The sequence below is a fragment of the Dermacentor albipictus genome, chromosome 5, assembly GCF_038994185.2.
Source record: "Dermacentor albipictus isolate Rhodes 1998 colony chromosome 5, USDA_Dalb.pri_finalv2, whole genome shotgun sequence".
Classification (NCBI taxonomy): domain Eukaryota; kingdom Metazoa; phylum Arthropoda; class Arachnida; order Ixodida; family Ixodidae; genus Dermacentor; species Dermacentor albipictus.
Window position 1 is genome coordinate 150,039,744 of NC_091825.1, and position 26,234 is coordinate 150,065,977.

At 46.5% G+C, this 26,234-nt stretch overlaps 1 protein-coding gene across 2 annotated transcripts in view; it reads left to right on the top strand.

Moving 5' to 3' along the window:
* The window catches only part of LOC135915302 (uncharacterized), a 181,882-nt gene that overhangs the window by 137,487 nt on the left and 18,161 nt on the right, over positions 1-26,234 (top strand). The window contains exons 1-2 of one of the 2 annotated variants that reach the window (XM_070539178.1): positions 4,435-4,952; positions 12,017-12,185. In XM_070539178.1, the coding sequence (XP_070395279.1) occupies positions 4,583-4,952; positions 12,017-12,027 (381 nt within the window). In that variant the 5' untranslated portion in view covers positions 4,435-4,582 and the 3' untranslated portion in view covers positions 12,028-12,185. Of the gene's footprint in view, positions 1-4,434; positions 4,953-12,016; positions 12,186-26,234 lie in introns of those variants that run through there. The other variant, XR_011514661.1, reaches the window with a different exon arrangement.

A 26,234-nucleotide genomic window follows, 5' to 3' on the forward strand; every position in this document is an offset into this window, starting at 1 on the left:
AACGGCGCATAAAATTTCGACCTCGGCCACTTCGGCTCTCCTTACAATTCTCATTCAGTCTAATGCAATGTCTGATTTGTTCAGGAAAAATAAATTCGTAAACTCGGTGCTTGACTTTCTCTATGAATATTTTGTACATTTCTGTACCCACAGCAGGTAAGCAGGTCGCTATGCCACACGTGGACCATTCATTTACGTATAAAAAACACGACAGCGCCAGAAAAGTAGTGCTTTCAGCTGGCCAAACGCGAAGCCCCATTTTCGCGCGTTTCCACGAATTTAAAACTGCCACGGGGCATCGAAAGCGCTCATTTCGGGTAGTTTAAAACGCGATTCCGGTTTCCTGCCTCGCTCACTTCGTCCCACCACGCCGCCGGTCCCCCGAGGATGCTCTCAAAGTAGCCTCGGTCGTGAGAAACGACGCGTCTGCTTCCGACCACTCTCGACGATCGATCATGCTCCTGGAAGCGTTCCCCGCTCTGACCACTAGCGTGCATGTTTTGAGCTGGGAAAAAGACGCCCTCCGCAAACACGAATAGCGCACTTACGCCGCCCTGAACGGACTTGTTATATAAGGCGTCGCTGCCTACCGCAGCGCCATGAGAAGGCGCGCGCTTGGAGCCGCCCAAGGGAGAGGAAAAAGAGGATAGAATAAATGCAGAGGATGAGTAATGTCTCCATTCCTGTCGTACTGATTTAATATGCACGATATAACATAATTGGCGACGAGGATTTAACAACCCATGTGCTACCGGCTTGCCCTTCATCTGTGCCGTCGATTGCTGCATATCATCCTCTACGATGAGTATTTCGGGGCTACAACCGCCACCCCCGTTCCTGTCATCACCTGGAGACCCAGTCATCCCATGGGAGCAATGGATTCAAGCGTTCAGGAACTACATGGTGGCGTCGGGCGCCTCCGACCTACCTGCCATGCGTCGGAAGGCGATTCTGCTCAACTGCTTGGGCTTGGAAGGCCAACGCATCTTCCAGACCCTCACGTCGGAGGACGACCCGCGCTTTTTGGCTTCGAGCGCCACCGGAGGGCCGTTGACGACTCCTGCCCCAGATGAGTTCGACTGCGCTGTTGCGACACTTGAAAGTCACTACAAGAGCTCTGTCAATGTCACCGCAGCGCGTCACCGTTTCCGTCGACGTGCACAAGCCCCAGGTGAGACTGCGCTCGATTACGTCACCGCGCTACGAGGTCTCGTAGCAGCGTGCAACTTCGGTGACTTGGCGGACGACATGATGCGCGACCAGCTTATAGAAAAAACTACTAGCGAATACTTGCGTGAACGTCTTTTACTGGAAGAGTCTCTTACGCTTTCCCGGGCCCTCACCATTGCGAGACAGCATGATCAGGCGACTAGAGAAGCGAGAGAACTTGCACGACATGAAGCACAAGTGCATCACGTTAAAAACACAAACACTTCAAATATGAGAGAAAAGCACTGTGGCACGTGCACATGCTATACGACGCCAACTGAAAGTCGTCGAGCTCTGAAAGAGCAAGAATGTTATCGTTGTGGTTCTTTGGACCATCTGGCGAATAGCCCTCACTGCAAAGCTAAGACACTTAAGTGTCGCAGATGTGGAAAGACTGGCCATCTGGAAAAGTTGTGCAAGTCTTCCCGAAAGTCTGAAAAGAAAATTCAGCATGTCACGGAAGGCGACGATCACATAAGTGTTTGTCACATCTGGAGTCGTAAGAAGGGAATTTATGCAGTTTTGGAAATTGAAGGAATTTCCGTGTCGTTCCTGATTGACACTGGATCATCAGTTTCAATCCTAGCCGAAGAGCTTTACCGACGCCATTTCGATACTGTATTTCCCCTGACATCAACGTCCGTCCAGCTCCTCGATTATTCTAAGTCAGCAATTCCTATAAAAGGATGTTTCATTGCTCCAGTTTAATTCCATGGCCGATGCACTTCTGTCCTTCTGTACGTTGTGTCGGGAGGAACAACCATTCTTGGTTTAGATGGCATCGCGGCTCTGGATATGAAGATTCAAGGGTCACCTCTCAGGTGTCTGCTAACGACGCAAGAAACTCCTGTGCTCCCTCCTGAATTACGTTCCGAGTTCGAGCACTTGTTTGAAAAGCAGCTAGGAACTGTCAGAGGTTTCACTCACAAGGTCCGAGTTCGCGCATCTGTTCAACCAGTGGCCAGCAAACTGAGACGACTCCCACTCGTCATTCGTGAGCAAGTCTCGGCAGAAGTACAAAAATTAGAAGCCCAGGACATCATTGAGCGCGTCGATTCTTCAGAGTGGGTCTCGCCAATTGTCGTAGCCAGAAAAAAGGATGGCTCGATTCGCATGTGCGTAGACCTACGAGAGCCAAACAAATCTATAGTAGTGGACAGTTTTCCCCTGCCACAAACTGAGGAACTTTTGAACAGCTTGGCTGGTGCACAGCGATTCTCCAAGCTAGATTTAGCTTCTGCATACCATCAGTTACCACTAAGTCCAGAGAGTCGTGATCTTACGACGTTTATAACCCACGACGGACTATTTCGCTTTAAGAGGGTGTGCTTTGGACTGGCATCGGCACCGTCAGCGTTTCAGAAGATGATGCATATGATCCTCCAAGGATGCAAAGGTGTCTTGTTTTACATTGACGACATAATCGTGTACGGACGCTCCAGAGAGGATCACTTGGTCAATTTGCGCACTGTTTTGAAACGGCTCTCTGACGCTGGCCTCAGGCTCAACTATAAATGTGTTTTCGACGTCACAGAGTTGACTTTCCTAGGCCATGTTGTCAGCGCCAAAGGGTTATTCCCACTGATGTCATCTATCGAGGCGATAACCAAGGCACCATCACCTACAAATATTAATGAACTTCGCTCGCTGCTGGGACTCGCAGGCTTCTACTCGAAGTTCATCCCGCATTTTTCTGATGTTGTGGAGCCAATGCGTGCTTTGCTTCGCGGAAACGCGCCTTTCGCTTGGACTGCGGCAGCCCAAACCGGCTTGGAGCAGCTGAAAACGTTGATAACATCTTGTGAAGTTCTTCACCTTTTTGATCCTCAATTACCCGTGTACGTTACAACTGATGCTTCGGGATATGGATTAGGTGCTGTACTGCAGCAGGATAACGGAACATCACTGCAGACTGTCGCGTTCGCCTCACGCACTCTTCAACCGCATGAACGGAAGTACTCCGTCGGTGAACGTGAGGCCCTTGCCTGCGTCTGGGCCTGCGAGCACTGGCACGTTTACCTGTGGGGCCGACCTTTCATCTTGCGGACAGACCACGCTGCTTTGGTGACGCTCCTCTCAACGAAAGGCACAGGTCACCGTCCTTTAAGGATTGCGCGCTGGTCATCCCGGTTGCTGTGCTACAACTACATCATGGAATACAGGAAGGGTAGCGAAAACGTCGTGGCTGACGCACTCTCCCGGCTGCCCGTACAGAGTTTCATCCATGATGCACCCGAAGAAGAATTTATATGTCTCTTGTCCCCAGTAGTTACCATGCAGGAGCTTCGAGAAGCAAGTGCCGCCGATCAGGCTATCTCTCAAGTTAAGCAGTTTAACACTACTTCTTGGCCTGACAAGAAATCCTTGTCAAAAGAGCTGCTACCTTACTTTCACGTGCGATCTGAACTCTCTGTTGTTAGCGACATTCTTTGCCGGGGTGACAGGATTGTCGTGCCTTCAGCTTTGACCCGCCGTCTTATGGATCTGGCGCATGAGTCACACCCAGGAATTAGTCGTACCAAAGCTCGTCTTAGGGAGTCATATTGGTGGCCGTGCATGGATAATCACATTGAAGAACTTGTACGCACATGTGTAGCCTGCCAGTCATGTGACAAATCAGCACATACTTCTGCAGCCCCAATGCAACCCGTCACTCTTCCTGAGAGAGCCTGGGACAAAGTTGCTATCGACATTGTGGGACCTTTCACGCAAGCTCCAACGGACTGTCGATTTGCCATTACGCTTATTGATTACTACAGCAAGTGGCCAGAGGTGACTTTCGTACGCGATGCGACCACGTCTACAGTGACCAAATTCCTACTTGAACTTTTCGCGAGAGAAGGATATCCACGTGGGATCGTATCCGATCATGGACCACAATTTTCTTCAGCGAATTTTCAAGATTTTCTCACAGAGCGCGGAATCACCCATTACAACTCTTCAGTGTATTACCCGCAAGCTAACGGTTTAGTGGAAAGATTTAACAGGGTATTAAAGTCCTATATTCAATTAGCCCTGTTAGAACGTCGTGAGATAAGAACAGCGATGTTTGATTACCTACAAATATACCGCTGTACGCCTCATGCGACTACTGGTGCTGCACCCGCTATTCTTCTTCACGGACGCCAACCTCGCACCAGACTTGACAGGCGTCGCTGCCTACCGCAGCGCCATGAGAAGGCGCGCGCTTGGAGCCGCCCAAGGGAGAGGAAAAAGAGGATAGAATAAATGCAGAGGATGAGTATGTCTCCATTCCTGTCGTACTGATTTAATATGCACGATATAACATAATTGGCGACGAGGACTTAACAACCCATGTGCTACCGGCTTGCCCTTCATCTGTGCCGTCGATTGCTGCATATCATCCTCTACGATGAGTATTTCGGGGCTACAACCGCCACCCCCGTTCCTGTCATCACCTGGAGACCCAGTCATCCCATGGGAGCAATGGATTCAAGCGTTCAGGAACTACATGGTGGCGTCGGGCGCCTCCGACCTACCTGCCATGCGTCGGAAGGCGATTCTGCTCAACTGCTTGGGCTTGGAAGGCCAACGCATCTTCCAGACCCTCACGTCGGAGGACGACCCGCGCTTTTTGGCTTCGAGCGCCACCGGAGGGCCGTTGACGACTCCTGCCCCAGATGAGTTCCACTGCGCTGTTGCGACACTTGAAAGTCACTACAAGAGCTCTGTCAATGTCACCGCAGCGCGTCACCGTTTCCGTCGACGTGCACAAGCCCCAGGTGAGACTGCGCTCGATTACGTCACCGCGCTACGAGGTCTCGTAGCAGCGTGCAACTTCGGTGACTTGGCGGACGACATGATGCGCGACCAGCTTATAGAAAAAACTACTAGCGAGTACTTGCGTGAACGTCTTTTACTGGAAGAGTCTCTTACGCTTTCCCGGGCCCTCACCATTGCGAGACAGCATGATCAGGCGACTAGAGAAGCGAGAGAACTTGCACGACATGAAGCACAACTGCATCACGTTAAAAACACAAACACTTCAAATATGAGAGAAAAGCACTGTGGCACGTGCACATGCTATACGACGCCAACTGAAAGTCGTCGAGCTCTGAAAGAGCAAGAATGTTATCGTTGTGGTTCTTTGGACCATCTGGCGAATAGCCCTCACTGCAAAGCTAAGACACTTAAGTGTCGCAGATGTGGAAAGACTGGCCATCTGGAAAAGTTGTGCAAGTCTTCCCGAAAGTCTGAAAAGAAAATTCAGCATGTCACGGAAGGCGACGATCACATAAGTGTTTGTCACATCTGGAGTCGTAAGAAGGGAATTTATGCAGTTTTGGAAATTGAAGGAATTTCCGTGTCGTTCCTGATTGACACTGGATCATCAGTTTCAATCCTAGCCGAAGAGCTTTACCGACGCCATTTCGATACTGTATTTCCCCTGACATCAACGTCCGTCCAGCTCCTCGATTATTCTAAGTCAGCAATTCCTATAAAAGGATGTTTCATTGCTCCAGTTTCATTCCATGGCCGATGCACTTCTGTCCTTCTGTACGTTGTGTCGGGAGGAACAACCATTCTTGGTTTAGATGGCATCGCGGCTCTGGATATGAAGATTCAAGGGTCACCTCTCAGGTGTCTGCTAACGACGCAAGAAACTCCTGTGCTCCCTCCTGAATTACGTTCCGAGTTCGAGCACTTGTTTGAAAAGCAGCTAGGAACTGTCAGAGGTTTCACTCACAAGGTCCGAGTTCGCGCATCTGTTCAACCAGTGGCCAGCAAACTGAGACGACTCCCACTCGTCATTCGTGAGCAAGTCTCGGCAGAAGTACAAAAATTAGAAGCCCAGGACATCATTGAGCGCGTCGATTCTTCAGAGTGGGTCTCGCCAATTGTCGTAGCCAGAAAAAAGGATGGCTCGATTCGCATGTGCGTAGACCTACGAGAGCCAAACAAATCTATAGTAGTGGACAGTTTTCCCCTGCCACAAACTGAGGAACTTTTGAACAGCTTGGCTGGTGCACAGCGATTCTCCAAGCTAGATTTAGCTTCTGCATACCATCAGTTACCACTAAGTCCAGAGAGTCGTGATCTTACGACGTTTATAACCCACGACGGACTATTTCGCTTTAAGAGGGTGTGCTTTGGACTGGCATCGGCACCGTCAGCGTTTCAGAAGATGATGCATATGATCCTCCAAGGATGCAAAGGTGTCTTGTTTTACATTGACGACATAATCGTGTACGGACGCTCCAGAGAGGATCACTTGGTCAATTTGCGCACTGTTTTGAAACGGCTCTCTGACGCTGGCCTCAGGCTCAACTATAAATGTGTTTTCGACGTCACAGAGTTGACTTTCCTAGGCCATGTTGTCAGCGCCAAAGGGTTATTCCCACTGATGTCATCTATCGAGGCGATAACCAAGGCACCATCACCTACAAATATTAATGAACTTCGCTCGCTGCTGGGACTCGCAGGCTTCTACTCGAAGTTCATCCCGCATTTTTCTGATGTTGTGGAGCCAATGCGTGCTTTGCTTCGCGGAAACGCGCCTTTCGCTTGGACTGCGGCAGCCCAAACCGGCTTGGAGCAGCTGAAAACGTTGATAACATCTTGTGAAGTTCTTCACCTTTTTGATCCTCAATTACCCGTGTACGTTACAACTGATGCCTCGGGATATGGATTAGGTGCTGTACTGCAGCAGGATAACGGAACATCACTGCAGACTGTCGCGTTCGCCTCACGCACTCTTCAACCGCATGAACGGAAGTACTCCGTCGGTGAACGTGAGGCCCTTGCCTGCGTCTGGGCCTGCGAGCACTGGCACGTTTACCTGTGGGGCCGACCTTTCACCTTGCGGACAGACCACGCTGCTTTGGTGACGCTCCTCTCAACGAAAGGCACAGGTCACCGTCCTTTAAGGATTGCGCGCTGGTCATCCCGGTTGCTGTGCTACAACTACATCATGGAATACAGGAAGGGTAGCGAAAACGTCGTGGCTGACGCACTCTCCCGGCTGCCCGTACAGAGTTTCATCCATGATGCACCCGAAGAAGAATTTATATGTCTCTTGTCCCGTCATGACGTCGAAGGTAGCGCTTCGACGTCATTTGCTTGTTCTTGATGCGTTCTCTCAACAGCTGTAGTGCCTTTGAAGGGTCATTGGTGAAACATTTGTCAGGGAATCCCACAATGTCAAGTCTGGTGCGAGGTTGGCGTCCGTGAAGAAGAACAGCGGGTGCAGCACCAGTAGTCGCATGAGGCGTACAGCGATATATTTGTAGGTAACCAAACATCGCTGTTCTTATCTCACGACGTTCTAACAGGGCTAATTGAATATAGGACTTTAATACCCTGTTAAATCTTTCCACTAAACCGTTAGCTTGCGGGTAATACACTGAAGAGTTGTAATGGGTGATTCCGCGCTCTGTGAGAAAATCTTGAAAATTCGCTGAAGAAAATTGTGGTCCATGATCGGATACGATCCCACGTGGATATCCTTCTCTCGCGAAAAGTTCAAGTAGGAATTTGGTCACTGTAGACGTGGTCGCATCGCGTACGAAAGTCACCTCTGGCCACTTGCTGTAGTAATCAATAAGCGTAATGGCAAATCGACAGTCCGTTGGAGCTTGCGTGAAAGGTCCCACAATGTCGATAGCAACTTTGTCCCAGGCTCTCTCAGGAAGAGTGACGGGTTGCATTGGGGCTGCAGAAGTATGTGCTGATTTGTCACATGACTGGCAGGCTACACATGTGCGTACAAGTTCTTCAATGTGATTGTCCATGCACGGCCACCAATATGACTCCCTAAGACGAGCTTTGGTACGACTAATTCCTGGGTGTGACTCATGCGCCAGATCCATAAGACGGCGGGTCAAAGCTCCTGGAAGCGTTCCCCGCTCTGACCACTAGCGTGCATGTTTTGAGCTGGGAAAAAGACGCCCTCCGCAAACACGAATAGCGCACTTACGCCGCCCTGAACGGACTGTAAAGTGACTTGAGCTGTATTACTGAATTATCCGTATAGATTACCAAGTAAGCCACTATTGACATGAGAGAAAGCTTAACGGAGGCAGCAAAAAACCGAAAAGCCAATAAATTGCGCGGACACCGCCTTGAAGCTTCCTCATCATATCGCCGTGACGTCATGAATTTTTACGGTGTCTGCAAGTGCATTACACTTTTCTTTTATAGGTAATGATAGGCTACATTGCAATAGGATGGCTAGGTGGGCTATTTCGAATTGGAAGATGGACACTGGATGATGAAGAGGAACACACTCCACAAGCGTGTGGTGTGTGTACCTTTTCTTTGTCCAGTGTCTTCCTTGCACTCTAAGTTTTCTAATAATGGGTTTCATTGTATTTAAAGGAAGCCAAAAAGACTAAGCTTGTCAAGTGCCGCGAACCTTAACTGAGTTACAACGTCCCGAATACGAGAAGGAGGAAAGATACCTTGAAATGCGTGACACCCCGCGGCGGTACTGGCGCTGGTGTTTCGGCGCCAAATTAAGAAAACAGAAAGTTCGGCCTTCATTTTTATTCTAGTAATTTATCTATTACGGTTAATTTTTGTTTTCTAGGTCAGAACTTAGCACGTCTGTCTCTTTAAGTGTGCGATAGCATACTACGGTGGTTGTAACGTATCGACTGCTGCAAAGGGGTGCGCCACGAACTACCTTGTGCACTCTCATTTATCAGAGTGACGTTTCAATACCTTGCATATAATTCGCCATCGCGTACGCTCAACCCCCCCTCGATATTTTAGATACCTCGAAAGTGGGTGAAGTCTGCCTATGATGTCTGTACATATGGTTCGCCAGTACTGTGTGCTTTCGGGTGTGCTTGGAAATCTTGTGGTAGATAAATTTTTATGAGGCACGAGTCCATCACTTTGGGGGCACGAAAAAGTAGAACTTGGGCCTCCGTCACCGGCGGCTAATTTCCCAGGAGAAACCCGCCTGAAGTTCTTCGCTTCTGGCGGAAGCCGCAGAACGCGACGGCGATGGGACTCCGAAGAGGCTTACGTGAACATGGCCTGATATAGCTGTACTGCTCTGTTTGTTATCGAAAACAATGTTGGCCTTCAAAACTGGCAACTTCTTCCGCAAGCTGCCCTGTTAGAAAAGCTGCAGGCGTATGTGCTCCTCTAAAAAACACCTCGGTACGTTGTGTAAACTCAGAAACGAGATGTTGTGGCCGACGGGTGCAAACACGATGCTGCAGAAGAGGAGGAACCAGATTAATGTATCTCAATCTTAGATTGGCGATGTTCCAAAAGGTGGACCTATACATGGGTTGCACCAACGTCACATCCGCAAGCCAGGAAACCGGAAACCGCCATGTTTAAGAACACTTGCTGCGGAGATTGTGCTGGGTCGTGTACTCTGCAGTAGTAGGAGAGCGACAATTCCGGATTCAAGATGACCATTTGTGCCATTTTTGGCTGCAGAACGAGAAGCGATTCTTCTGCTATCAAGGACAAGGCACACCCAAACATCGGACTGTTTAGTTTGCCCGCGGTTATTAAGAACCAGTGTGAACGAACGAGGCTCTTGTCTGAGCAGCGCCGGAGCGTTTGGCTGGCAAAAATAAACAGAAAGGACAGAAAGAATGACAAGTATGTCCGTGTTTGCGGTATTCATTTCGTCAAAGGTAAAGGAATTTTCAGATTACGCCATTTATAACACTAACTCGCCTGGCCGCTTCTCTTTCCTGCTGCCAAAATTGTTTGTTTACCCGCGGCGTTCACGCGAGCTTTTTCTGAAAGCGCTAGTCAAAGCTCTGTAGATTGCCAACTGTGCGCTTTAAATTGCAATTAATAAACGGTACATGTGCAGTTAATGCATTTGCATGTGTGTTCTTTTAAAGGGAAGCCTGCCAATTTGATGGACGATGGAAATCCGGATTGGGCACCGAGTCTGCGGCTGGGCCACGGCCGTTATGACCGCACTACTATGGTTGCGTCCGCGCGTTACATGCGGTGTAAACGGCGACAGCAGAACAAGCCACATGCTGCTGCAGTGTGCAAGCAGCCCGTGAGGCCTGCGTCACAGTGGGCAGCAAGTCGACGTTCGGCGTAGCGTCCTTGCCGATGCACAGTTCATAAGGGTCGATGCCGTCACACATTTCGATCTTCGCTCTGTAAGGTGCCCGAGTCGGTCCTACGAGCTCTTCAGAGTATGATGGACAAAGCGCGTGCAAATTTTATTTCGTCATGTCGCAAAGATAAACCGAACGACATCAAAAAAGAACTTAAGCTCAGGCGCGGCGGTAGGCGGTAGCGTGCGTCCAGACGCGGTCGTTCTCAAAGATGGCGCACGCGCGATTTGCAAGCCGGAACTGACGTCACGTGCAACCCATGTATAGTTTTCAAAAGCTGCAGTTTACCGAGATTCTCGTATTTGATTCAAGACGAAGAAATGGTGATGATTGTGTCAGTTCTATACTTTCGCTTCTTCGCCGAATTCTAATGTAGAGACCACGAGATTTTCTTTGGTTGTCTATTATGATTTTTATATAGTTTGCACATACAGACAGAAACGAAAAGAACGAAAGAATCAGGCTACAACCCTCATTGGAACTGACACAACGCCTGCCTACACTCTTCAAAAAGGAGTCAACATAAATATTTAGGTTATAGATTGAAAGAAGGGAAGCAAATAGCAAATAAAAACAAAATGGGATATTATAAATACAAAAATTAAACTTATCAATAGGGAATTTTTCACTATGCGCCGATAACGTCTCTGAAATGTGCGCCTTGTCCCTTCTACGTGCTGGCGTGATTGTAAGGCCCTTCATGTCGAGAGCGGCCGATTCGCTCGGAACACTGCCGTCACGGTTTGCAAAAAGCGTGGTATTGTGGTAAGTGAGGCATTCAATAAAGGACCGCATGCATACTGGAAATTCGAGCCGAAGTCGATTGACCACAAGAAGGTACGCTATACAATGTAACAAAAGCAGAAAGAGAAAACATCACGCGGAGTGCATTTTTGAAAGCTTCGAATAATGGCAATTCACCGCTCGAAGTTTGCAACACCACGACTTCGTTTCAAGGCGCGCTATTCAGCTGGATTTATATTCTTGCCGCTCGAACGCCGGCGCACTATAAAACGTGCTCACGATTGTATAGATTAGTTGTTTGCCAGCTTTATCGCCTACGTTTTGCCTATCCCACAGATGCCTGACGCTTTTGTATTACTTCATTTTTATTGCGAAAGAGTCTCTGTAGGCACCAATAGCTACAATGAAATGATAAAATTGATAAATCTAATAACACCCCTTGCGCGCAATAAATTGAACGCTAAAAAAAATATGTGCAATGAAGAGAAAGGAAATTTGCATAGAAGGAGGCCTCCTCATATGAGGGGTTTGGCTGAAGCAACGCAAAGGAATTGGATATTTTTGGGATACGCCTTCGCTCTGAAGAGACATTAAAGATGATGATGACGATGACGATGATTTGAAATCTCAATGTCGTTTTGTCATGTAGCCGGCGCTAAACATAGGGAGACCAAGAAAACTCAACCATTGATTAATATTGTGAAAATTTCACACATATCTGCGATAACAGAAACGCGAATACATTAAGTACTTCGCATTACCAGACGCCGTTGTAAAGGGATCCGCAATAATTTTGACTACCCTGGTTTCTATACTGTGCTTCCAAACTACTAGACCCCTGTTGCAGTGTCACGTCTGGAGCCGGGCGCATTCCAAAGATGCGCTTATTTAGTGCATCTTTGGAGCAGTAGCTGTTTTTGAAAACAAATGTGTTGTTTTTGAGAATAACTGATCATTTTTTGCTTCACTGTCACCGTTTTTTCTTCCCCGTACAGCCTGCTACTAGAATTTCCATGACGACAACTAGGCATGACTTTATCGACCTCGAATACTTCGTCGTCCGACGCATTTCAACTGGGCTCCAGGAAAAAGACAATTTTATCAGTTCTTATGCGAGTTCATTCACCGGTCCGAAAGTTAAGGCCACTGCGGGTGCCGATCGTGGTGAGTTCTTTTTATAATATTAAATCCCATCCTGTGCTCATCCTGTCCTCTTCTCGTGATCATTTCTCTCTCTCTCTCTCTCTCTCTCTCTTTGTTTCATTCTAGTAGAAAGCGTTACCTCTTCCTGCGAGGCCGCATACCTCTCGTGGATATGGGGCATATTTCAAGGCCACAGTAACAATGGCTTTAATGTGTGCGCTATGAGAGCTGCTGTCACTATAAACATGCTTAGAGCCGAGAGAACTGCGTAAGTTTGCTGAATTTTTTGCGTTCCACTGCCAGCCGCAATACCATAGCCCCGGCTGAGAATCGAACCAGCCATTTCACAAAATAGAAAGACACAAAAGTCGCGTAGTGCTCGCCACGAAGCGCTTTTACGCAATAACTATCTGTCAGTTTCCTCAATAATTTTCGCGTCTGCCACCGGATGCACCTCCAATACTGCCGCCCTGTTTTAATGGGACTATGCGGGCACCGATTTGCCGCGATTCGTTGCTGAGCAGCGCACCATGAAACGTGCCCAGACCGACCTTTGCCTAACTCGTGTGTTTGGCAACTGAGGCAGAATTCGACGAATGTTTTAATCTGATTCTCGAGTCAGATAGTGAAACGAATAACGAGAAAAAGAAAAAAAAAACTCTTGCAAACGCGTAATTACTGAACGTCTTTCTTCCTTTTCATTCGTCAAGCGTGAAAGATGCACTAATACTTATCCGTTTTTACATGTTGCCGGTCATCGTTATGGCAGAATTATCATTGCTAGGATTTCATCGCTATCATGCATGGTGGGCTTGCTTTAAAGAATAGTTCCGGAACTTTGTCGCGAATACGATAGAGAAACTAGCCTGTTTGTACTACGTCTCAAACACTGTACCGTATTCACGAAAAGACGCGAGGATCAACAACTGATCCGGAATGTTGTAAACGGGCGTGTAAGCATAGCAGGCGGGTGACATGAGCAGTGCACTCACAGAGAAATGGTGCGATTGATTTCGACGACCACTGACCGTGTTCGCCGCTATTATGATATCTACGGTCTCCTTTGCTTTCTGGGCGCAAGCTTGTGCAATAAAATGTTTCAGTCACTCCTGCGATTCGAGCCACCTTTTCTCTGGTAATTTTTGGGGATTCTGGTGACAGAGAAAGCTTCCTTCTAGAATCGCTTTTCACTGTCATCAATTATCCAACATATCTTTAACACAGGACGAGAAGTTGAGACCCCTGGTTCTGCGTTTTAGAAAGCCCCCTAAAGTGCTCATACATTTATTTATTTATTTATTATTTTTTTATTTCTGAAGTGCGTAGGCGCACGTGACAACTTGTGACTAGCAGATTTATGGAGCTTATGCAATCGCCAATAGCGATCAGTTCTGCCAAATGCCTTCCCTTGCTCTTACTTGCTCGTCCTCGCTTTTGGGGAGTTTGCGCTTACAAATTTCCTGCTGTATAGGTACCAGCCTACGAAGTGTTGACAAGAGCCGGTGGCTGGTTCAACAAGTTTGTCGCCGATGGGTGTCCTCTCCGAGCAATCTGTTCCTTTCCTTTTTTCTCCACTTTGAGAACAACCAACGCAATCAGAAAAGAAAAATACCCGTCGACTTAACTGCAGGCGCCAACGCATTGACCTTTATCGTACGCACACATGGGGCGATGCCGCCGACAAAGGAACAACTATGCATCGCCACGCGGAATTACACTTAGGCTCTATTTTTCCGTACACTGGTCTTTATTTTCATCGTTTCATTATACTTCGGTTTCTGGTTTCTCCGCAGCGCGCACCGAGAACATTCTTTCAAAAGAAAACGAGGCACTACTGAGGGTAGTAGGCTGAAAATGGAGACGACTCAAGCAGAACAATGCCGTCAGGACATCACTGCTGCGGACGCGTTTTGTCTGTTATTTCTTCTTGCCTTACTCAGTCCCTGCATTTGCAGGCAATATTCGTATTGCAGTTCAGCAAACGGAGATCGGCGGTCGATTTTTAATCTCTGCTTCATTGTGAAGAAAGCAAGTGAACTAGAGAGAGGCTCGCGCATTGAGAATGCCGTTTACTGCCCCTTCGTGCTCCCAGTCACTATTACTTTTTTTTACTTCCCTTCGGGTGCCTTCATAGACACAGACAGACGCGCGCGCGGTCTAACACACATACAAAAGCAGCACAGGGTGCCCTTGGGATATTTTCAGCGCCGAAAACGCTGGATCGCATGTACCGAGCAGTGAACGACCACGGGCACAAAGGTCCTGGCTGCACGGAGAAGCACGCTACCCCTTTCGTTGTGTATAGTACAGGTGTCGTTTACTACATCCCCCTGCCACATGGCAAATGCTACATCGGCCGGACCAGTCGTCGCATTAACGACAGGTTGAGAGGGCACCGTGTTCAAGTGTGGGCACTAGCGGGATCAGGTCACTTAGTGGACCATTGTTAACGATGTCACTGCGCACCCAATATTTTACAGCACACGTGTTCTAGGCAAGTGCACTGAGGAAAACTGCTGTGTGATTCTTGAAGCTTTTGCATTAAAAAAGAAAACGATAAATGTGGCAGCACAGCTTCCATGGCACTATCAATGAAAGAACATGGTTACCTGTATCAAAACCTGTCTGCCGTGCATATTTGATAAGTGGCTTCAAGCAGGCGCTGAACTCATGTTCCTCCGTCTGTGGGCGCGCAAATATATATATATATATATATATATATTGTAGCACGACGTGAAAAGGTGTGCGTATATATATTTGCGCGCCCACAGACGGTGCCGTGGGCGCGCAAATATATATATATATATATATATATATATATATATATATATATATATATATATATATATATATATATATATATATATATATATATATATATATATATATATATATACGCACACCTTTTCACGTAGTGCTACAATCACTTGAAAACCAGCGTCCTACCTGTCCTTGCGCCTTTCCACTTGTTTTATTTTTCATATTTCTTTAGAGCACTGGAAATGTATGACACATACCACGCACACGCGCGCGCACGTACGCACGCGAAAACATACACGTGCGTGCGCCTGCGTATTCAAACACGCGCACATGATCGCTTGTCTGAGCTATTCTTGTTTACTTGTCGAGGTCTTATACTTATTATTATCTTTGAGGAATAATGGTGTAGGATAAAGTAGGCGACAGAAGCAACAAGAACCTATAACGCGAGCACTATTGCTCACTCTCTCTACCGAGAAAGCATCCTAATTTTAGGTGCAAGCATAATGACGCAGATATAGCGTGTGGACATTGCTGGCTACTTCGTCAGGTGCCAAGCCTGGAGGCTCATAAAGCAGCGCAGTGTAAGTAACAGTTTTTTTAATGGTACCATTATAAAAAGTTTGTCAAGTCTTCGCTTTTGATTAATAGTGAGTGGCGAATACACTACCAAAGTAGCTTATGGCCCTCAGGAAGAAAGAACGAAACCAAACACTGAAATAAGCATTACAATAGTCACCTTTTAACGCTTCATTATTCCGTTATTGTTTATTCGCATCTAGCTCGTTTTACTAACGCTCTGTACTATACAGAACGGCTTAGTTAACTGTAAAAGGGTCGTGATTGAACATGCTTAGCAATGGCTTTTCATACGAACGCTTTTTCTCACGTCGTGACAATACTGATCAAGTCATTTCTATCAAACATTTATTAGTGAGGACCATAGGCGCCCCTAGTAAAGCAATATGATATTCAATTCGAAGCGGTGCACTTTTGTTGCTTCAATTACTGCTGTTAAAAAGCAAGCCTGGTGCTTTGTACCTCCGTCCAGCAATAAATAATTAAGTTATTTTCGGTCCTTATCTGGCAGAGGTCACTTTTCTTGAAACTTGCACCCATATTCCAGCAGCTCGGAGCTTTCTCAGTCGTGTGCCCTCATTCTGAGTTCTGCAGGTGAAACAGCACGAATGAAGGTAAGAACTGAGTAATATATATATTTTTTTTCAGGCAGCGCCTTTCATTTCTCTGTTGCTACTGCACTGAGCATTTATTTCAACCTAGATCGTTCAAGTTATCTACACAGGCCATTATTGGCAAAATGTGCTTTCCGCTAATATTAAGTCAGCCCAAGTGGACGTAAACTCTTTTGTTGCAGCGGGCTTAGAAAATTTTAACGTAGACTAAACAAACTCGTAAACAGGGAACACCAGGTACACAAATGTGTGTACACCTGACGCTACGCCACTATTCGTCATGCAAATATACAGACGCCTCTAACAGCAGAAAAGCAGGCTAATAATTGTCCCTGAATAGGCACACAACGCCCGTCCACTTTAAGAGGTCGAAATCCAGAGGGAACAATAAGAGGAGGGCGCCGCACAACACATGCCACACTCAATGTGAGCACCGTACAGACGAGAGTTGGGAGTCGTGTATTTGCAGGACAGTTTCGTGAGATTCGTGTCGAGTTGAAGATCGACCTTTTGAAAATGAGAATATAATGAGCGTAGTTTAAGACAGACCAAGCTATTGGAACTTGCTCAGTAGCACGTGGCTACGACCATTGAAAGTTCAGCATTCTAACAGTGACTGCTCCAATGATTCCTTATGGGCATGAACGGCTTGAGAGTCCACCGCGCCTGTACAAGAGATTGGTTGCACGTGCTGCATGAGAAGTTTGTTTGCACGGCTACCATTCGATGCTCTCCAGGATAACTTGTTCATGCATACGTTCTCTTCTTCAGGATGTTAAAGTACTTTTTGAAAGTCAGGACCCAGTCTTTCGTTTCTTTCGGGGAGTCTTTACCAATGTCGAGGACTCACAACAGAAGACTGAATGCTGATGCCGTATACCCTGATGTGAGGTACAGAGCCATCAGCGAAAGTGCTCTAGCTCTTTTCGGGGGCGCCGTAAACAAATCACCCTCCGCCCCCCCTCTTTGTTTGAACATAGCAGCTCGTATTTCTTCGTATTCAAGCGACCCTCCCTGACATCCTCTTTACTTGCCTGACTGGCCTGAAGGACGGTTTCGCAGCCCTTTCATCCCCTCCACTGGGCGACTTTTTTCTTCTTTTACGATGAGCGAGTGTTCAGCTTTCGTTCCAAGTCTTTTGGAGGGACTTGGGCCGACCCTGAAGTGGCGGCAGGCAAGATCTCCTTTGGTGCCAGCGTAAGTGGCAGACAAAACAAAAGAACAATAACAAAGATGTGAATCTGACGGCCGGGGTATCTGCTTTGCTACCCTTCTCAAAAAGAAAAGGAGGGGGGTGTAGAAATAGAAAGAGCGAAAATGAGAGAGATCGAACACTAGCTGCACACAAGATGCTGCACAGAGCAAGCGGTCAGCGTTGTGCTGCTGAGCTCGAAGTCGCGGGTTCGATTCTGGTCGGGGCGGCCGCATTTAGATATGTGCGAAATGCTGAAACCCCCGTGTACTTAGATTTAGAAGCATGTCAAAAAAAACCAGGTGGTCTAAATTAATCCAGAGACCCCTCCTACGACATGTCCCATAAATTGATCGTTGGTTTGTCATGATCCAGGATTCAATTTAAGATCAATAATTTACTCAAGCCTCGCGTACGAAGTAGTTCAGAGTGGTATGTGAGTAATAGTACAAAACTACCCATCCCAATCTCTACGATCTGTGTTGTAGTATAAAGAGACCTATTGTCTTGAACTAGACATCGTCAAAAGTTCTCTCACTTCGTTAGATCCAAAGTATTATCCTTCACCGTATAGTACAGATGTCACAGTCATCGCAAACATGTCTCATGATGTTGGCTGCTGACGCTGCTCGATGCGAGTACAAGTAAAGAATAAGTGTAGACTTATGCGAGCTTGTGCAATCACAGCCTGAATTCCATCGAAGCAAAGTTCTCCGAATCAAATACGGCGCGGTGTCCGGCGTTCTCATTGTTGTAGCTTTAAAGCGGTCACCTGCTTAAGGCGTGCTTTCGGTTCATCTGGAAATGTTTTGCTGTTTTATACACTTCGCATCCACACGACCCTCTTAGCTTAGGCGTCGTGTCGGCCACCGACACTTGTTCTGCAGTGGACTTAACTATGAAATGGTGGGGATTATCAGACTGTTCATAATGATAAATGCTTAAGTCTGTTCGACAAAACATTAGATGGGACACTGTTAAGCGGGAACGAAGGACCTTGAGGGTATACTTCTAAATTACTTCCTGGACGGCATCGTCGGGCTTTATGGCATGTATCTTATACCACGAGATTACCAGGTTGTTATTCTAGCCTAAATGTGACCAAACAAAGCTTTCAAATAAGGTGGATTTAATTGTAGTAAAAAGTCTGTCATGTTAAAAACTGCTTGTCCTAAGATTCAGAATGAACCCGACAAAATTGAGCAGGGCCACGCCAACAATAGGTCCAAAACACTATCCACATGTGATTTGCACTTCGGGTTTAACAGACTATGAAGTCAGCTAAACTGCCTTTTGATATAATTTGGCTCCTTCCGTGAAACATGGTTGTTTTTGAACTGCACGCAGAGTGCTCATAAAATTTTAACGTAAATGAGCCTGAAACGACTCGGATGCATTAATTCATTTCGAGTTTCCCTTGGATTTCTTAAGGGGTCTTGCTTAGACTCCAAAAAGCATACTTGGGGCGGCATCATGCTCAAAAATGAGCAACCCATCATTACATGTCGTGCTTTCATGTAATTACGCGTCAAAAGCGTTCGTTGCTGTTCACGTCTCAGTGTACAGGCACTGTAAATTTAAATGTATTGGTTACTTATTATGCCCTTCATGGGGAACAAGCCCAATAGTGTGATGGCAGCATGTTATTTCCAGGCTCATTTTGGCTGACACCGCCCAATATGTTCGGCATAATGAAAGACTTCGCGTGAGAGGGCCACTACAAGTGTCATTTTGATTAAGAAACAATAAATAGCCACACTGAAGTTCATTTCGGCTGGTGAAGGTGTGTTTCCAGATTCGTCTCTCATTTGATTTGCAACAAAGAATTCGTTACTAGCGGGAAAAAATGAATGACGCACTTTTGCTCTTTGAACGATGCGCACTGAATTCAGCGCTGGTACGCTAGTGCGACATCCTAGATTTCAATGTATTTGCAATCCTTTTGAGACAATTTTGTTCACAAAAAGAGATCAGATCTCGTTAGATTCGATCCTTTGCCTCCATAGAACGCAATGCGATTTTTGTTTATTAAGAAATAGTTAAAAACTCAAAGCAGGCGCTGTCAAAATCTATGACGTCACGTAGCGCTAATTTGGGAACTGTAAGGTGGCGTCGCCAGTTATTGTTCTTTTTCTTTTTGTGTGTTTTGTATCTTGCCAAACTTCCGTTCACGCACTGTTTCCTTGATGTAATCTACCTGTCCAGTCGAACGTAATGTTTTTATGTGGCGCCCCTTTAAATATATATTTGTGGTTTCACAACTACCTACCTACAAAAGTGTTCAATATGTATGCATGTTTGGTATAACAGAGCACTCATAATGTGCAAACTAAACGAATGAACGTGAACCGGTAATCTAAAATACTAAACCACTGAGGCACAAAATTTACAAGCCTCGTAACTCTGCACCAGAAACAGATATCACACTTCTGTTAACAGCATCTGTTCGATCATCTGAAGCGGACAAATCGGTTGCATGAGTTAGCTAGTGAACATAATCAAATTGGGGGCAGTGGAAGATGAGCAAAGCGATTTCTCCATTGCCGTGTATTTATATTTAGATAGGAGCTGCTTGGGTAAATCTTCCTTCTACGTTACAGTGGCTCTTGTTTTCAGTTGCGTACAGTAAAATCACTACCCAAGCTCTCCATACAGATGGTTAACCAGCGAAGCTTAAACGTGCGGCCCCAGTGTTTGTCACTGGGTTAGTCCCGACGGTTCATTAAACGAAGGCTTGGTAGGCTGCCGGATCTTCGGTGTGCAGTTGCTGCTTGCGCTCGGCTACACGAGCCTGTTCTTGTGCCCGGGCTGCAGCATCGGCACGATGTAGACGAGCTCGTTCCCGGTTCTGCTCGCCGCGTTGCTGATCGAAAGCTGCCTGTTCCTCAGGAGTACGTACGACGCATGACATACCCATTTCGGAGCCGGAGAGAAACTGCTGCGCGCGCTCTGGTGCGACGGAGAGCAATGACGTCACTACTGGCGCAGCGAATTGTTTTTCGCGCATGCGCAAGGGGTCGCGCCGGAGGAGTTTTTGGCGTACGGGCGACGGATGGGCGAATCAGCTAGCCATATACAGCTTCGCCGTAAAAATGGCAAGCAGCAGACACGTTACTAAGCCTTTTCGCAACCCTTGTGTAAAGCAACAGGAGGAATTCGCTGGCGCCAAGACAGCGTAATAAGAAACACGCGAGTGAATTTCACGTATGCCTACAAAAGAAAAATAAAAAAGAAAGCACAGAATTCACTTCCAGGCCTCCAAAGGTAAGTGCCCTTTTTTCTATCGCCTGTGCGTGCGAGTATGCTTGCATTTATTCTTTGTCTCGTTGATATGACGGCACTTCACGCTGCCGATATCAGAAAGATGGAGTTATGCGCCGCTGTCTCTTTTTTTTTCATTACGCAGTACTCGTTCATTATAAGTTTTCTCGTGAAAGGAGTGCGCCCTTTCAGCGAAATAGTTGGTTCAACTCAACGTATAGTGAAGAGGTTTCATGCCCGCAAACGCACCTGTACAAGACAGCACATTTAAAAAAATAATTTTCCAGACCATTTCTCAATCCTGTATGCAAAGATGGATAAAACAATTCGGAACTTCTTTGAAACAATCTTATAAAAGGTTTTGCTGTCTTTTTCTAAGCCTAATGGCCACCTGCCGTGTATCCTCGCTTTGATGCAAGAGTATTCTTCAACATTCTTGCACTTCTTTCTTTCCTTTTTCTACTTACGAATGTGATTACTGTAGGATTTCGTACCACTTTCGAGACATTTTTGGAAACCGAAAAAATCGCGACACCTAGTTACCGAGCGCCGCCGAGGTATTTTCAACCAGATTTAGAATTCGCCCGTGCGTATTACTCTTCCTGTGATTTTTCAAGGACTTCTAAGGATTCTGTTAGATGTCCCTTGCAAATGCAGTGAAATAAGATCAGGGGAAAAGCACAGCATGCACTGTGTAAAAGAACATCGCGTATAATTTATACTTTGAAGTGTTTCCCGTGAAAAGGTTCTTTTTTTCTTTTAATTCGGTTTTCGTAATTTACGCAGCGCTCGATGTACACAGCGTAAATTGGTTCCTATGACTCTTTCGCTGTTTAGTTCACGCGATTCTACTTCAGCAAGAAGCTGCTTGCGTCTCGTGAGGAGTCAAGCACCCTCTAGACGTGGTAGGCTTTTAGTTTGACTGTTTGTTATCCCTTGACCCTAAAATGATCTAATGGCGATTCCTAATAGCGTTTTTCAGGTACATGCTCCCTAGTGTGACGATGTGGAGGAGCGGGGAGGTGGTGACCGTCTTTCCTTTCCGTAATGTCCTGATGAAGGTTCGTATGTCACAGTTACTTTCAGACGTTCTCTTCAATTACCAGAATGCCACCTACATTCTACAGTGGCTTCAGACATAACTTGCTTGGCAAGTTAGAACTTAGTCACATCTACGCAGTGCCTTGAAGTACGCCACACAGAAAGAACAAACGCAAAAATACCGCAATACCCTTTCGAGCATTGCCGTTCTTCCATAGAGGCTGCCCGACAATGGCGTTGTGCGACGTTGTCGATCCGGTGCCTGCTACCTTAGTATATGTAAGATCAAGAGATCACCAGCCGAACCATTGATAAGATGGAGTAACGCCTCCATTCCATACATGCCGACGTCTTCCCGTGATTTCTATCAGTGACCTCCTAATCTTGCGCGCGAAGCCTTTCCAAAGGTGTCTACTCTATCACGGCAGCTCTGCCGACACATTTCACGTCAGAAGCAAAAGCAATCACAGCCGAGGCTCGCTAGAGGCGGCTCTCTGTCAGGCCTTAGAATGGCCTGCTGTTTATGCTGCATCGGTCATCGGTGATAAAGATGAAGCGATCTCCCGGTCACTCCCTCTACCTTTCCGATTCACCACATCGCAACAGGCTTCCATTGCGTTGTTGTTAAGTGGGGCTGGCGAGCGATCCTTCGTGCATTCCCTCATTTTACTGCCACGATGCCAATATGTCAAGCCGAGACGGGAAAGGTCTGGGGAGGGGAATGTCATTACCCTTGCACAGATTGAACCGCACTGATTTTTGCACGCTTTTCTCTCGTCTCCAGACCATTTCGATCCACGCGTAATAGTTGTCATTCTTTTTGAACGCACGTAGGAACAAGGGTTCTTCGTCATAGGTATTTTCCATTAGCGCGCTGACTTGAGAAATGCTTATCTACAGTGATAAGCGCTTTCATGCATTGATTGCTTTTACATCCAGAGTTCTTAAGGGTACTACACGGACATTTAGTCGCGTCTATTGCAGCTATTATTAAAGTTAAGCTGTTTATGGCTTGGGTTCTATGGATTTTTCGTGTCTGTCAACAAATCTGCGTTTGCGAAAACTCAGCTCTCGAATCTGATGCAAAATTGCTTCATTCTAAGCAAAAGCTTATAGGTCTTATCACTTGGATATGCATATTGAGTAGATTAGTTATCAATAGGCAGCATTTTTACGATGAATAGGCTCTCTGGTAGGCTTTTTTTGTTGCTTGCTTGCTTGCTTGCTTGCTTGCTTGCTTGCTTGCTTATGACGTATGAGACATTGCTTAAGGGGGTATGAGCCGTTCATTGTCTTATGTGACGGACAACTTTTTCGTTGTGTAGGCAAAGAAATGCTTACCCATTTATTAACAACGGTGATACGAGAATGTGTGTGTGCACCTATCGTCACGATGACCACCTATCAGGACAATAAAAGTGTTCGTACCTTTGCTACATGTCACGTCTGTGTCGTGCGCTGAGCAGCTTCGCTGGTGACAACCTTCACAGAGTGGAATTGATTGATTGATTGATTGATTGATTGATTGATTGATTGATTGATTGATTGATTGATTGATTGATTGATTGATTGATTGATTGATTGATTGATTGATTGATTAACTTTTATTTTACAGTCCTGCAGAACGCGTATTATAGCACGTCGCGGGTCGCTCTCACGTCGGGCCCGACAGACCTAGCCTGCCAGGCGCATCGTGGGCCTGCTGGACAGCCCAACGTTGCTCAGCCAGGAGTGGGTTGCGGAGGGCCGCCTCCCACCTAGCTGAGCTGAGGTCAGGGCTTGCTATAGAGATACATCCCCGGAGCATATGCGAAAGTGTTGATCTATCTCCGCAAGCAGGGCACGCGTCATCAGTGTAAATCTCCGGATATATCGCATGTAACGGGAACAGGCTGGGATAGGTTTCTGTCTGCAACAGTCTGAATGTCAGTGCCTGAGGCCTAGTGAGCTTGGGGTGAGGAGGAGGGTATTGTCGCCACGATAGATAGAAGTGTTTGAGAAGTTCATTATAAGTGGCAGGTGCGTCCCTACCATGCTAACTCTCTCTTCGGCCGTTACTTGTCCTTACACCATGATTCGATGCTGTGTCCCGAAAACTTGTGCCACTGTGCCGTCCTCGTGGTGTCATCGTCATTGTCGTCGCCACGCTCTTGTCGGCTGTCTCGTCATCGCTGCATTTTCCCCGTCTTTTTGGCGTAGTTAGTTGTAACCGTCTTCATGTGGTCGTCATCATCGAGTATCGCTTATCAGGGGGGACTGCGCTTCTTTTCCATGTGGCACCACCAAAGATACCGACGCAATGCGAAGCCTATGCCTAGAGACGCTGCCGGTCACTTCACTACGGTCCGTGGGCACGGTTCTTTAGCACGAAGCGCGGTTGAGAGCGCTGCGATGCGATAGCACATGAGCGCAGTAATAGGTGCGATGTAATGTTGACTCATTTATCTCGTAGTATGGAACTACCAAGCTTCAAAGTTCATCTGGTGGACTGGTCAGTCCCTGACCCAATTGATTTGTAAACCATGTAAGCGTGTCACATCCTTTGTGAATCAAGACCGAAATTTACATAGCTTTTCGTTCATAAATACCGTTTGCCACTAGCCAGCCGCCTTTGCTAATAATGCGTCTGTCGTCATAATTGGCTGATACCTGGTGTTACGAACGGTCCCATCATGATTATTTCTCGTGAATGTGGGTCTTAGCAAGCGCAACGTGTTAGCATGATGCAAGGTCAGGAAACCACAAGCTGAAAAGCATTACCGAGAAAGAGAACGGGTGGCTGACTGCATAAGAAGGGCTCATTTAACCTTGCGTTATATTTCAGTCCCGCAACGATTCAACATGGATATGGCATCGGCGACGCATTTGATGTCGGTAACTCCAATAAAATAATAATTAATCACACGCGAGGAAAACACCTCAATTGCGGAGTCCATTTAACCACTTGCGAGATCGGGGCTCACAACGGCTGCTTATTGATTGGGCTCCGTGGCACAGTCTCGCCTGACCATTATTAAACAACGTTAGGCTGTATACCGGTAACGTAATAGGGAAACATTTCACGTTCGTTACGTACTGCTTTTGATTAACTAGGAGCATGAGAGCGAAAAAGAAAGTGTGTGTCACTTCGCTCCTCGAAGAGGCAGGGCGTGTGTCGAGTGGACTCCCGAACAACACTTTGCAATGCGGTGAACGCGGTTTAAATCATGTATCCCGGACCTGAAAGAGTTGTGACGTAATGATAACGCATTTCTATCGCATTTACCGATAAATCGTCGCAGAACGTTTGTCTCGCAGTTTATCGACTTCTGTCCAGGCGACCAGTATTATGGTAACGATCCCTAAGCACTTACTCAATGGCAATTTTTCCGAGCTAATGACGGTGCCAAGTCACTTTTGATTTCGCGGCGAAACCATGAACTGTTCACGCTGAAACGCCTATAGGATGAAAATGAGCTAGTCGCGGCATAGAGCTCGGTACGTCATTACGACGCGAAAGGACGACGTTGAGCAAGAGTTCACCACCTGAAAGCGATAACGCTAATGCTTTCGTAGATCGCCTGAGTGGTGTGGGTGTCCCTTTTAGGCGGGTATTGAGGAAACACATCTCAGGTACGCGCAATACGGGGACGAAAATGCGGCGCAATTCTTGAGAATTCAACACCACCCACATTGGTGCCGCAAGAAGCAAGAAATGAACGGCATTTCGGCAGCAACGTGTACGTTAGGATTCTGAGAAATCCTGCAGTGTTTGTCGCACATGCATACGTCTCAATACAGACTGTTCTAACACGAGTGAACGCACCGAAATATGTATACGGTAAGCTGTACTCCGCATCTTGTTTCCAAAAACATTTATTCGTAGCATCGAAAATAGCTGATTGTATAACAAACATATTATAGAAGTATTCCAATATTTTACGGCTGTAATTACTTCTTTCATCTTTACATTTGTTCTTATTTTTTGGTTGGGACAGGGGAGATGATTATATGGATATATTTTATAGCCTTACCACAAACGAACAGTCATGAGCAACATCGTGCTTACTTGATCTTTCTTGCCCCTATAATCTGGCATCTCTGTTTGTTTTCTTTATATACCACCAATAACATTCGCATCGCACAATATGCTGCACTACCAAGTTCCGGCATTTCGCTCTCCTTTCGTAAACAAGGGAGCTCCAAATGCTTACGTAAAACAGATGAGCGCTTGCTCACCATATTCGTACTGACGCCAATAATTTGACGATTTTTTGCTTCCGTCCAACTTAGGGGAAACCTTATCTCAACAGAATGCAAATACAGTTGTCGACGGATGTTTTTAGTGCCTGTTTTTTTTTTTTACCGGCAGCAGAGCCACCACTAAAACATCACCTGAAATTTCGGCTACCGGTAAACAAATACTTCACGAATGAACCTTATGAGCATTCCCGTTTCTATGTGACGCGGATAATTCTTGCAACAAATAAACGAGGGGGATCACTTTTAAGTTTCACGGGAATTTTAAAATTTACCTGTTGCAGATAACATAATTCTAGTCCTGGACTGGATAACTCATAGAGGCATTCATCACTTGCAAGAGAAATCGAACATATCCAACTGACTAACCGTATTCAGTAATTA